The sequence below is a fragment of the Pyrgilauda ruficollis genome, unplaced genomic scaffold (genome assembly GCF_017590135.1).
Source record: "Pyrgilauda ruficollis isolate IOZ18807 unplaced genomic scaffold, ASM1759013v1 scaffold16, whole genome shotgun sequence".
Taxonomy (NCBI): domain Eukaryota; kingdom Metazoa; phylum Chordata; class Aves; order Passeriformes; family Passeridae; genus Pyrgilauda; species Pyrgilauda ruficollis.
In genome coordinates, this window is record NW_024514764.1 from 1,755,685 (window position 1) to 1,769,126 (window position 13,442).

The following is a 13,442-nucleotide window of genomic DNA, read 5'->3' on the forward strand; positions in this document are numbered from 1 at the left end:
AAATGGGCAACTCTGTGGAGAGTATGACAATGCTCTTGGCCTGGATTAGAGGGAGGCATTGCAAAGTCATAAGAAAACTGAGGCAATATCTGGGATTTAATGAAAGATTTAATCTGAGGGCTAGCCTTTATCTCAGGTATTTGTTAGGGGTGAGCAAGGGGAAAGAAGAGAGAGAAAAGTTGGTATGAGGAATAATTGATAAGCTTATTCCCACTTCTGATTTGTGTGCCTTTCTCAGATTCTGTACATCAACATTAATTCAGCTTCCTATTGATCTCCCTTTTTTATCCCTGCAAAGTTCTTCAGCTGATTCCATAACTCTTCAGAGTTTCTCCAGTTTTACATCTCAGTCAGTTAATTTTTAAACTTGCTTTACTGGTCTTGTGCTGCACACAGTTTCAGTTAAAAGGGAATTTAATGAGTCTTGTTCTTCCAATAGCCCTGTGCTGGGTTTTTCAATGATTTATATTACTGAGGGTTAAGTCAGCCCTTGCTGGTTGTATGTGAAGACTTATTGTTGTAGAATTTTTCAGTTTCAGTAATTCTTAGGAGCAGAGATGAAGCTCTTGTGTTTTGTCAACTTGATTTTTTTTTGCAGTAGGAGAACTGCCTCTCATTCGTGACTGCTTTCTGCTTAGGTAGGATGGAATTTTGATTCCTGACTAAGTAGATACTTTAATGACATGTTAATGGACTAATAAAAATGGCTTTTTCTGGGTGTGTGGTTTTTTGAAGATCTCTTCAAAGTTGTCTAGTGTTTGCAACTGGCTACACGAAGCCAAGTTCCAACCCACGAGGAGATCATGCCTTGAAAAGAGGCTTTGATTTTTACTGCAGCCTACACAAAAGGGCCACAAAAAGGGTTCATGTATCAACTCTAGCGACTCTTTGAGAATTGAGGGTTTTATAATGAAGCTTTGCTTTAATCTGGTAGTCAAGGTCTGTTTTAGCATGAGTTCAGGCAGAGCCTTCCAGTGTCAGGGCATGAATGCAGGGCCTGAAGTCGGAGGGGTCTCGGGGGTTTTTGGTTGGTTTGTGTCTCAGATTGCAAATCTCATTGGCACCACAATGCTGAGATCGTTAGTGAAGGCCACTCAGGGTGCATGTCAGGATGAAATTAGTTCCATACAGCTAATTGGCTTATTTGGCAAATGTAAGGGAGGCTGTGGCTTTGTTTATCTCTTCGTGCTCGCCGGCGCTGCAGCGGTTCGGGTTCGGTTACTGGGAAGTTAAAGCAGTCTGGATTTATGCATTTCAGTCTCGAGCAGACAAAGAGAAAGACCAAAAGTATTCCTAAAGCAAACAAAAAAATGACTAGAATAGAAACCTTGGCCTTTGTGGTGACAATTTAAAGTGCAATTTGTGAATAAAGTGGTGTATTTCAGCTCAGTGATGTGGCTAGCTGTAGAGAAACTGCATTTTTACATACTTCAGCCATCTTTCCTTTCCCATAAAACCATTTTTTTGTATCACACCACATATAAAATATTGTCATCCTTAAAAAAAAACAGACATGTGAAACCTTCACGGGTTGTCTGGTAGTAGAAATAAAAGCAGACCTTATCTGCAGTGAAGTCTCATTTAAGGTTATGTGCAGAGAGCACAGCTGTAAGCAGAGTCATTCCTCAGGGCAGTTCAGAAGGGGTGGCATGTAGTATTCAGAGTATTTTCCACAAAATCCACTGGGCTATTTGGATGAGACATGATTTCACATAAGAGATTCAGCAAAGATTTTAATTGTGGGCCATGGGTGTTGGAGCAGCATGTGGTGAATAGCTGATGTTTGCTTTTTTCTCCTTTTTTGGGGGAGGCTTTTTTCCACTTTATGTACATTATTTTTGCCATGCAGCCTTCCCAGAGCTGTTTTTCAGAATGGGATTTCTGCTGTGGAAACCAGGCTGTGAGCTGGCACACACAGGGGACTGTCCAACACAGGCTACCAAGTTCACAAGTCAAAATCTACACAGGCTTTGAAGCATTAGCAGAGATATTTCCATTACTTGGATGTCTCAAATTTGAACCTGCTTTGCAGCCATTTTCATTTTCCAGTTGTGTGCAGTAACTTTGGTTTCATTTTATGTCAAGATCTTTATTACTTTCTATTCCAAAGCCTCATTGTTCTTCTTTGCTTCTATCTTAGAACAAACCAACCATCTTGTGATGCTGTAATGATTATGCTGCATATCTCTATGATTAAAGATGGTCTATACAGAAGGAAATATTGAGTGAAGTCCTTTCTATGCCATCAGCCTGCTGGCCTCTGTTTATCTTCTGTCACAAAGTAAAACGAGTATATCCTGGAATCTGGCTGCCTGTTTGTACAAGCATAAATAATTAACCTGAAATATCCAAGGGAAGGCCAGAGATGGCTGAAAGTGGTATTTGCCAGCATGGTTCCCTGTGACCTCTCCCCACCTTTCCTAAGGAAGATGAGGACATACTGCTGGTTTGTCTTGTCTTGTCTCCAGAATTAACTTGGACACTAAGTTGAAGGCTGTGGTTAGCTCAGATCACATCCACCTGTAAAGGTCCTTAATTTGAGCATGGAGGCTCCTACCTTTAACTTGCAAAGTGTGAATGAATGCAATCCCAGGTGCACATTTGCCTGCTGTTTTGCATTGGTACAGGCTGGGCCTATGGAATATTTTCATCACTTGCCTTATTTACTTTACTTTTTCCCTCAGGAAACTGTCATTTGTACACTGTGCAGCTGGAAACACTTGTAACATCTTAGCAGCGTGCAGTGGGATGGGGGGTGTTGGGAGCTGGACTCTGTGATCATTATGGTCCCTTCCAAACTGAGACATTCTGTGGTGTATGAGAATAAATCTGGTGCTGATGCCGAGTCAGGCTCTGTTTACTTGGGAATGTTTGAAATGGTTCCTCTCCCAGACTGTTTTTCTGTGCCTCCCTGCAAGTGCTGCTCTTGCTGCAGGATGGTGTCTCAGGGTGAATTAGCAGCTTTCTGATGCAATTCTCAGCTGGGTTGTTCAGACACTGGTGCCACTCTGTGCTCTCCTCACTGTACCAGTCCTGCTCCTGCAGCACCTCCTGAACCACAGCAGATGATTCATTTCTCTTTGGAGGCAGGGTGGACAACCAGGGCCTGGCAGAGGAACCTCTCAGCTCACTCAAGTTACATCCCCAGGGTGAATACTGATTTTGTCTAAGGCTCGTCCTTTCTTCACCTCCTGCCAAATATGCTTTCACACTAGCACTTCACCCAGCTGGCTAATTTGGCCTTTGAAATTATCTCAATAATGTCAGGTACTTAAAAAAACATTCCCATCCCTTTATAAATATTATAATCTAGATGTAAAGACATTGTTTCGGTGTTGTTTGGGATCTGTTGTATTAAAAAAAGAAGTTTTTCAGAGCTGTGCAGCAATTGGGAGCGCAGCATAAACAAATCCTGTTTCAGGCTGAAACAAGTTGGTTGACTTTGAGGAGGCAGAATGTAAATATCCAAGTCAGGAGAATTAATACCTTTTGTAGTGTTGCAACAAATGCAGGGAGATCACTCCTGCTGACAAGCCCAGAACCTTTCTTGTTTAAGAGAAAGAAAAACTAAAAGAAAAAGCACTTTGGAAAATGGGCAAAGAGGGAATTTGGGCAAAACCTGGGCAAAGAGCTAAGGGTCTATCTCATTCTCCTAAACCCCCTCTGAATCAGGGATAAAATTAATAACTTTTTAAGCCTTTGTAGCTAAATCTACCCAAGTCCATGAATTTGGGGCTTGAAGTAGCAGCCATCAGGTCCTCTGCTGTTGAGACGATGTGTTTAAGAAGGAAATGTGGCCCAGTCCCAGCTTTGCACAGCAGGGAGGGGCTGTCTGCTCTGCTGCTGGCATGGTTTCACATCCAAGTCTCCCGCTGCTGACCTTTGCCACCTGTTTTTTTACTGGAATTTAGAAATCTGTAGCTTTTAAGTGATACAGCTCTTGCAAATATTTTTTGCTCTAGTGGGTTTAACATGCAAATAGTGGAACAGAGCCAATGGTCCATCTCGGGCAGCCTGATTCTGGAGATTGCTCCATAAAGGTTTATTTCAGCTATTAGCTTTTGTGCCAATATTTTTCTTACAAGAAAGAGTAATAATTTTTGCAACCAAAAATTGAGGGTTTCACAGGCTGTGAGTGGAAAATTGGCAGCTGTGCTCATCTACTGTAGACTGAAAGGCTGGGGCAGAGGGAAAAGAATTACATGAAAAACATAATTCTTCAATAATAGCTTTAGAAATTTATGCTGCTGTTTTGAAAGCACACCTGAAATATGGAGAAAGTTACAGATGTCATCTTCTCCAGCTCAATAAATTATTCTTAAAATGGGGATGGCAAAGTAGAGTTGATTTTAAAAATCTCACAGAATTCCTTTTGGCTGGTATTAGCACGCGAAAATTCTTATTTTACTTGTACTTAGCTCTCTTTCTTGAGCAGTTTTTCCTCTGAAACACTCTCAACAGGAAAAGGAAATTAGAGGTTGCTCTGTCGTGCTTCCACAGGCAGCGGATGGTGATTCTCTAACCTTGTGTTGTTTCAAATTGAGTTACCATAGTCTGGCACACTTCTCTTTTTGGTCAGTTGTTTAAAAAAAATGCAAGAGAAGCTTTCTCTGATTATAGTTTACCAGTGTAAGAAATAAGTAATTTTTAATCCCTTCTAAAAATACTTTCCTGGTGTGGCTGCTTTAATTGTTACTAGGAGGGAGGATTTCTGTATTTTTTTCCATGAGCTTCTGGGTTAAATAGTGGATTTCTTTGGTCTGTTGGCTTGACATGTGAGGTGAGGCAGTTTTTTCTCTGCTGCCTGTGTTACGTAGGGAATGTTTCTCTGGAGCTGTGAGGTGGAATTCTAGTAGAAGCAAAAATAAATAAATAAAGTACTTGTTCCTTTGCACCTTCCCTTTCCCCAGTATAGAATTACAGTGAGACTGAGGGTAATTCAGGAGGAAGGGGAGATGGAGATGAGAAGGGGAAATGGTCCATACCTGGGGAATTGGCCATTGATTATCTTCTGAGCCTTCATTCTCATGCTGAAAGATTTCTTTTTTTCCCACTGGGGAAAGAGACTCCCTCAACAGTAATTAGGTCTTTTATAGTTACCTTCCTTTCTTGGATCTTAGTTTGAGATAAGTTGAACTCCAATATTTTCCTCTTTGGCTCTGGAGTTGTTTTTCCTGGCCTGTTAGAACAGTTTAATGGATACTAAACAACTTGGATTGCTGAGATCCTACTGAGCAGTCCTTATGGAAAAGCAAAATTAGACTTGTAGCTGGTAATAGACCTGGTAGAAATGGAGATTGATGTGAGTTTCCTGATGTAATTTTTTTCTTAAACTGCTGTGCTGGTGAGTAGAATTGGAGAGAGGGAAACGATGTCTCATTTGTGGCCCTTTCAAAGGAAAACATCTTGCTGCAGATTTTTTTTCAGTATATTTATTTTTCTCCTGAGTGAAGCCCTGTCATAGTTATCCCCAAACCTTTGTGTATTTACAGATTGCTTCTGTTGCAGAATCCTGCCATGCTTTGTTTCACCATGTAGCCACACTTTGTGTGCAAGGAGCAGGAGGTTGCACTGCTTTTGATGGGACTTAGTGAAGAAGGTCTCTTCCAGGAATCCCAGAACTGTTCTTTATTCAGAAAATCTTTAGCCCTTGTCCTAAAATGGATGGATTCTGAAACAACAACAAAAAGCTGATTTAGCATTTGTCTAAACATGAAGTAAAGAAAATTAGGAGGTTTTAATGCAAAGGGATGTTCATTAAATCTTCTGTGTGTTGTAACAATAGAATTAAAGCAGCAAATATAAAGCCAAATTTATATGTAAATATTCCAATCCCAGATAAAGAAAACAATGCTCACATTTAATATTTAGGTGGCTTTTATTAATTATGATCAGGTATTATTTTAGCTGATTTGATTACCAGAAAGCTTTTTTTTTTAACAGTTTTAAGATTTCTTTATCTGCTTTTTTGTTTTGCAGTATTGTGTGCCAAGAATCTCGCAAAGAAAGATTTCTTCAGTAAGTATGTCCTAATTGTGTAACTTTCTGCTCTGAATTAATCAGATTTATTTGGAGATGGTGCATTACTGTGGAGGCTCATCTGTGTGTGTCATATGCACTGCATTACTACAGGAGTACACGTTACTCTGGGTTGTAGATTGTGTGCATTTCAGGGCTGGAAACACTCAGGGCTCACAAAGTCCAGCTGGTGGAAGCTGACTGACTGATGGAGCCACAGGCAGGCTGCTGCTCACAGCTCTGTGCTGAGGGGTACCAGGAGCATCCACCTCAAACACAGGATTTACTAAAATACTTTCAGGATAAAGACAATTGTCCTTTCTTGAGGAGGGAGCTTCTAATGGCATTGTCTTAGAAGCAGCAAAACAAAGGACTGTGTTTAATAGCACCTTTTCCTTTCCACAGGACTTCCTGACCCATTTGCTAAAATAGTTGTGGATGGGTCAGGTCAGTGCCATTCCACTGACACTGTGAAGAACACGTTGGACCCCAAGTGGAACCAGCATTATGATCTGTGAGTTGGTTGTAAGGTCATAAGTAAACAGTATCCCAGAGATTTGTCTAGTGAATAAAGAGTGCAGGGTTGGCACTGTAACTTCATTTTGTGTTAGCAAGAAGAGTCACATTTCATAGAATCTCAGAACAGCTTGGTTGGAAGGGACCTTGAAGATCATCCTGTTCCACCCCCTGCCATGGTCAGGGACACCTTCCACTAGATCAGGTTGCTCCCAGCCTGGCCTTGGACTCTCCCAGGGATGGGGCAGCCACAGCTTCTCTGGACAACCTGTGCCAGGGCCCCAGCACCCTCACAGGGAAGAATTTCTTCCCAATAGCCCATCTAACCCTGCCCTCTCAGGAACTGATTTTTTTTCAAGAAGAAAATCCCTGTTAATAAAGGAGTGGTACTTTGCTTTTAGGTGTTTGAATTTGGAGGTACACAGCACAAGGGCTTAGTGAGCTCTCCTGGAGCAGTGCCATCCAGCTTTTACAGAAAATTGTCCTTGTTGGAATGATTTATTTTCTTCAAATTATTAGAACCATAAATTCTGCAGTTTTCTACGTTAATCGACTTGTTGTTTAGCTTTTAATGAGGCTGGCTGTAGTTAAATTCATGCTGCAGCAATATCAATTTCCCATGCTGTGTGAAATCACTGTGCAGTAATTCATTAATAACAGCATTTTGGGCATAAGCACTTGTGTACTTATAATAAAGAGGCATGACCAATGTACTAAAATGTGTCAGAATTTGTACCAATTACAGCATCAGTTCTGTGGAGTAAAAAGAGGTTATTATTTCTAAAATTACTCTTTTAATATGTATCTTTCTAGATACGTTGGGAAAACAGATTCCATAACCATCAGTGTATGGAACCATAAAAAAATCCATAAGAAACAGGGAGCTGGCTTCCTGGGGTGTGTCCGACTCCTCTCCAATGCCATCAGCAGGCTAAAAGATACTGGATGTAAGAGCACTTCCTCCCTGGTGTGACCAAGAACCCTCCATACCTTGTGCTGAGTAGTGGATAATGTTCCCACCCAGCCCTTCCCAGGGTTGATTTTTCCAATTCTCCTTTGCAGACCAGCGTTTGGATCTATGCAAACTCAACCCCACAGACACCGATGCTGTCCGAGGCCAAATAGTGGGTAAGAATGATCCCAGCTAAATTCCATCTGCTTGGTAAATATCCATAGGGGAAAAACTCCTCTAGTCACTGCTTCTGTGCCTGTTGGGTGCTGTTTTTTCTTATTTTACTGGGATTAAATTACATAACCTGAAAATTTTCATTACACTCCTATGCAGAAGATTGTTTCCTCTCAGTTGATGATGGGAAACAGCATTAAAAACAGGGAATGCATCTGGCAAGGCTTCTGCTGCATCTCTGGAAGGGTGAATGTCACTGGGAAATGATGCATTTGGGCAAGGTGACAGGCAAAGTGAATCTTCAGTGTTAAAAAAGGATCTGGAGGAGTTAAAAGACATTTTACAAGTTGCTGGTTTGACACCTTTGACTCATGCAAACCATTTCCAAATTTCAACAAGGCCGTGCTCATTTTACAGCAAATTTACCCCATGTTTTACTGCCCCCAACCAACCCCAGCTTTTCAGTGATACATAAATATATTGGGCAAACTCCAAATTCTCACCCTAAGATGACATCTAGTGGTGAGCAATTTTTTTCCAGCTTCCCTTTCTAGATCCTCATGAAACCCAGATGTAGAGCTTGACATATTTGATATTTACAGAAATAAACTCAAGTTTTGAGGGGATGACCCTCTGGTTTCTCTTCTGCTTTTTAAAAAATTAGTGATGCTTTACGAGAATGGAGGGAATTTTGGTAAGTGATGTGTTCTTGTGCGTAGAATAAAGCTTTCCTTAATATTTTGCCCTGTATAAATGTGGCATTTTTTTGCTTTTTGCTGTTTTTAAGAATGCAGTTTTTCTTTTATTGATCTCAGTTTGTGTTTTCTTCTTTCAGTCAGTTTACAGACACGGGACAGAATAGGCACAGGAGGTTCTGTAGTAGACTGCAGAGGGCTTTTGGAGAATGAAGGGTAAGGATTGTTTTCTTTACACTTACTTAGAAAAATAGTCTGTGTGTGGAAAGACTGTAACTAACATTAGAAACTTAAGTATCAATGTGACTACTACATTTTCTGGGAATGTGTATCAGGCAGTGATGTTATTAGGCTAAACTCAGTAAGGCTTGATTTTTTTTTGTTACCAGTGATGAGAAATTTGGGTATAAAAACATTAAGAAAGTGGCACCTCTTGGGTTAAAAGCTGCAGTACTTAAAGTTGTGGGGGGAGAGCAACAGTTATTTCTGCATTCACTTCTCTTGTGATGGAAACTCTCGAAGTTTCCCCATTTTCAGGACGGTTTATGAAGATTCCGGGCCGGGGCGGCCGCTGAGCTGCTTCATGGAGGAGCCGGCGCCGTACACGGACACGACGGGAGCGGCGGGAGGAGGCGGCTGCCGCTTCCTGGAGTCTCCCAGCCAGGACCAGAGGCTCCAGGCCCAGCGGCTCCGCACCCCCGAGGTCAGAGCTCACGTACAGACACCTCAGAACAGGCCCCACGGCCACCAGTCACCTGAGCTACCTGAAGGCTACGGTGAGTGTCCCACAAAAGGGTTTCGTTCATCCAAAGACGTCACAAAAATTTTCTTCCCTTTCAATTCATCGAGGGGTTTTGCCTGTTGGAACAAGCGGCGTCCACGTGCGTCTCATTCTGCCTTTTGGAAAAGGAACTAAGTGCAGATGGGAGTTTGAGATTGGCTAATTAGCAGTTGGCTACGCCAGGATACACTGAGGGGTTGATGGTAAATTAAACATGAGGTTGTGGTATGATGGTGTTACAGAAAATTCACTGCTAATCTTGGCTGTGTATCTAGGGAAAACGAATGTAAAGAGCTCTTTAAACTAGAGCAGTAATGCTATTTTTTCCTTCCCCCTTGGCATGTTGTGTAGGTTTGAGCCCACATTTGAGAAAAGATCAGGAAAATATATAAAAGCAACAAAGAAACCAATAGTACAGAAGATTTGGGAGGGTGGGATTAAGGAGAATTTAAACCTCAGAAAAGAGCACACCAAACCTAGGAGTAAAGAAATCTAGTTTGGGGGTTTGGATTGTCTCAAAATCTAACACTAAAAATACAAACTAAAACATGCTGGTGCATGGATCTGTGAGTTTCAAAAGAATGTTGAAATGTGTAGTCAGAATAAATTTGTCAAGGACAAAACAGTCCATGCTGCAAGAGATCAGTGTGATGGCTCCAGTACTTTCTCCTAGGAGGAAAATATTTTAATGTCTTTAAACTATTTAATTTTTTTAAAGATTTGTAATTTAATCTAGAATTAGAATAATTCTGTAATTAAGAATAATCTTCCTTCCATTTTTATAGAGCAAAGAACAACGGTACAGGGACAGGTTTATTTTTTGCACACACAGACTGGAGTGAGCACGTGGCACGACCCAAGGATACCAAGGTATGTATTTATAGTTAAAAGTCAGGATGATTTGGTGTGTATTTGTGTGGCAGGATGCTGGATTTACAAGAGCAAAAATCTATTAAATGGTCTGTCTGAATTTAAAGGGAGAGCTCCCAGCAGAAGAACTGTTTGGGATGTTTCTAGTTACCTTTTCACCAAACATTAAGGATTACTCTTTTTCAAATAAAGAATTATTTACTTGTGCATCATGTAAAACAAAAAGCAAAAAAATATGTAGCCCTTCAGGAGTTCCTGTTTGACAAATTCTTTCTAAAACGTTGATGTGGCTGTTTTTGGTGAAGCTATAAATTTCTGAATCTTACCTACAAATTTTTTTTTGTATGAAAGCAGTTTGGACTGCAAATTGAAGAAAAAACTGACTTCTTTCTTAAAATAATTGTTTCATGAATCTTCAACTTGTAACTTTTGTTTTAGTAGTGCTCACTTGTCTTTGAAGGAGAGATTACTTGTTGTCTTTAAACTTTAATTTTATGCTTTAGGCCAGTAATTTGCAGCTAGAAAATTTGAATCCTTCATATGATTAATTTAGTAAAGCCTCTTTAAACCTTAACCTGCAGTTAATCCAGGTCTTTGTGAGTGAGGTCTGGTGCTCTTCCTGAGTAGCTCTGAATCTGGGCTGTTTCAGGGGCCACCTGCACACCAGATTCGAGAGTGAAGTTTGTAACTCTCAGCTGCTGCCCTGCCTGGATAATAGAGGAATGTGGTACAGGATATTAGAAAAATGATACAAAGTAGTGCAGGCAAAAGTGGTGATAAAAGCTCCGTGTATGGAAGGAAATGAAAAACAAAGCTGAGAGAGAGAAAAGAGCTGATTTTAGATTAGCTGGTATTGTTGGAAGAAGAAATGACAGTGGTTGTTCATTTGTGTCAGTCAGGTCAGGTTTGTGTGCCCAAAGCCTTGTGTCTTCTTCAAGTGATGCTGCTCACCCTAATGGAAGGTGCTGCTGCTGCTTTCTCCAAATCCCTGAGCCAGGGTTTCAGGAGCAGCAGTGGAAGTGGACACAGCAGTGTCTTGTGAGTCACAGGTCACATCTATTTTAGTTAAAGGTGACTTTTGTGCTACCAGCTTGTGGTGCAAAAACCTAACCTTGGCATGGGGCAGAGCTGTAGGTTAAAACTTGCTGTAATCAGATCTCTGCAGGACTTTCAGATGCACAGCTGATCACAGCAAATGGTCCCAACCATAATCTCCTTTAAGGAGCCTAACAATGGCTTGTCTGTCTGCCTGTGTGTCCCCTTGGCTTATACTCCCTGTGACACTAAGGCACCTTCAGGGTACAAAGCATTTCTACCTTTCTAAAGCCTCTCAATTAACTCATTTATACAAATGTTGCATGGTTAGATTTAGGTGAGGAATTGCACAGAGCAGTGTCTTCAACCCTGAATCCATGCCAGCTGTCTAAAGAATGCTTTACTTAACAATAGCTTTTCTGCCTAAAAATAATCTTCATGTTTCCTTCCTTCCTTTTCTTGCCACTCTTAGTGTTTTCCTCAGTTAGGTGGCTGGAGTCTTAGGTATTTTCAATCTTCTTAGGTGTAAATAAATTCTATGTATTGAATTCAGACACTGCCTGGAAGTGAGTGACTGCCTTTAGCAGCACTTAGAGTGATACCTGAAATTTATCCAGGATGAAAGGGGTGAGTGAATGTGTTAAAAGACTTACTCTCAGTGGTTTTTCAGTCAAAGAGTCAGGATTCTAATCTTAACCTAATTAAAGAGGTGATTTTAATTTTTTAAGTGATCTTGGTATTTGGTTGCTTAACTTCAAACGTGCATTAACATCTTGTTTGTTTTTCACTTTAGAGACCTTAACAGTGTGAATTGTGATGAACTGGGACCTTTGCCTCCAGGCTGGGAAGTCAGAAGTACAGTTTCAGGAAGAATATATTTTGTAGATCATAACAACAGAACCACACAATTCACAGATCCACGACTACATCACATCATGAAGTAAGAGCTTTGCCTGATAAATAATTACTCTTAGGTCTGGGAGTCATGAGAGGCTGAAACCCTGAATGATAATTAGGGAACAGATGCAGCCAGTGCTGTAGTCAGGGTCCAAGCATTGGTTCTCAGTGCTGATTTTACCTAAATTTTTTGCTGAGACTCTTCAGAAGGGTTTTTACTCTGCACAGTTCTGGAATTGCTGGGCTGTGTGGTAGAGAGTCTGCCAGGAGTTCCCTAGGAGTCAGCTAGCTCATGTCTGTCTGGATGAGCAGTTCTAGCTCTGTGCTGGCTGTTGTGGATCTGGACTAACTTCAGGCTCCCTTGAGCTCCAGACAATGGGAATATGAAGCCAGCTGGAGTCTGGTCAGTGGGTGCTGTGCACAGCCAGTTTGGGTTTAGCAGGATTTAGTAAGCTCAAGTTCTGCATCATGGAAAGGCAGCTGTACTGTTGTGGAACTGACCCTGGAAGCAGCCTGGCAGTGCTGCTTGGGCCCAAGGCCAGACTTTTTCCTGTGCTTGAAGCCAGCCAGGGAATCTCTGTATCTAAAAAATAATTGCTCTACAACCCAAATAAAGCATTGATGGATAAGGATAGTTGAGTGTATGAAGGTGCAACTATTTGGGACAAGTGCATCTTTCTCTCTTAATAACCATAGATGCAGTATTTTTATTGTGTCAGGAATCCCCAACCCCATTCTGCTTGAAGCTGGAATAAAATCAGTTGCAGTTGTTACAGTTCCCTTTATAAAGCTGTTGTTTGTTCCATTAGAGATCTCTTTCCATGCTGCACTCTTGAAAGTTCTCTCTATGTGGGAGAATACCACAGAAACTTTAATTACTGCTCAATCAGCAATCAGCAATCATGCTCCAGAGCCTTCTACAGTGCTTTGCCATATAAAACCAGTTCAAAAATGCTGAAACTCTTTAAGTGTCTGTGTTCCTTACATCCCTGAATTTAATGTAAAGATGGTACAGATGCATGCAGCTGAATACACATTTCACTGCATGTTCCTCTTAGAGAAGCTTAGTCATTTCTTCCATCACTGTTTTACATATTCCTTATTGTTGTGTGTCCAGACTAAATATTGTCCTTTTTTTCTCCAAGCCATCAATGCCAGCTAAAAGAGCCCAGCCAGCAGCCTCTACCAGCTCCAAATGAGGGGTCATTGGAAGAGGGTGAGGAGTTGCCTGCACAGAGATATGAAAGAGACTTGGTACAAAAGTTGAAAGTTCTTAGACATGAGCTCTCTCTTCAGCAACCTCAGGCTGGTCACTGTCGCATTGAAGTATCCAGAGAGGAGATATTTGAGGTATTTGACTGGGTTTTTTTTTACTGCTAACAGCAGCTTTTGTCATTGAAGAGTTAAGTAAAACTGATCACTGATGATAACAACTTTGCTTCACAATCACCCGCCACATTACACAGTTGTCATTGAAATTTGCTTCAGGTTAGCACTCACAGAG

The 13,442-nt window shown here is 41.1% G+C and overlaps 1 protein-coding gene across 1 annotated transcript in view; it reads left to right on the forward strand.

Moving 5' to 3' along the window:
- Positions 1–13,442, forward strand: part of SMURF1 (SMAD specific E3 ubiquitin protein ligase 1) — a 45,335-nt gene that overhangs the window by 19,998 nt on the left and 11,895 nt on the right. The window contains exons 2-10 of the mRNA XM_041462469.1: positions 5,980–6,018; positions 6,424–6,532; positions 7,348–7,481; positions 7,597–7,662; positions 8,496–8,571; positions 8,893–9,131; positions 9,922–10,006; positions 11,835–11,981; positions 13,084–13,288. Of these exons, the coding sequence (XP_041318403.1) occupies positions 5,980–6,018; positions 6,424–6,532; positions 7,348–7,481; positions 7,597–7,662; positions 8,496–8,571; positions 8,893–9,131; positions 9,922–10,006; positions 11,835–11,981; positions 13,084–13,288 (1,100 nt within the window). The remainder of the gene's footprint in view (positions 1–5,979; positions 6,019–6,423; positions 6,533–7,347; positions 7,482–7,596; positions 7,663–8,495; positions 8,572–8,892; positions 9,132–9,921; positions 10,007–11,834; positions 11,982–13,083; positions 13,289–13,442) is intronic.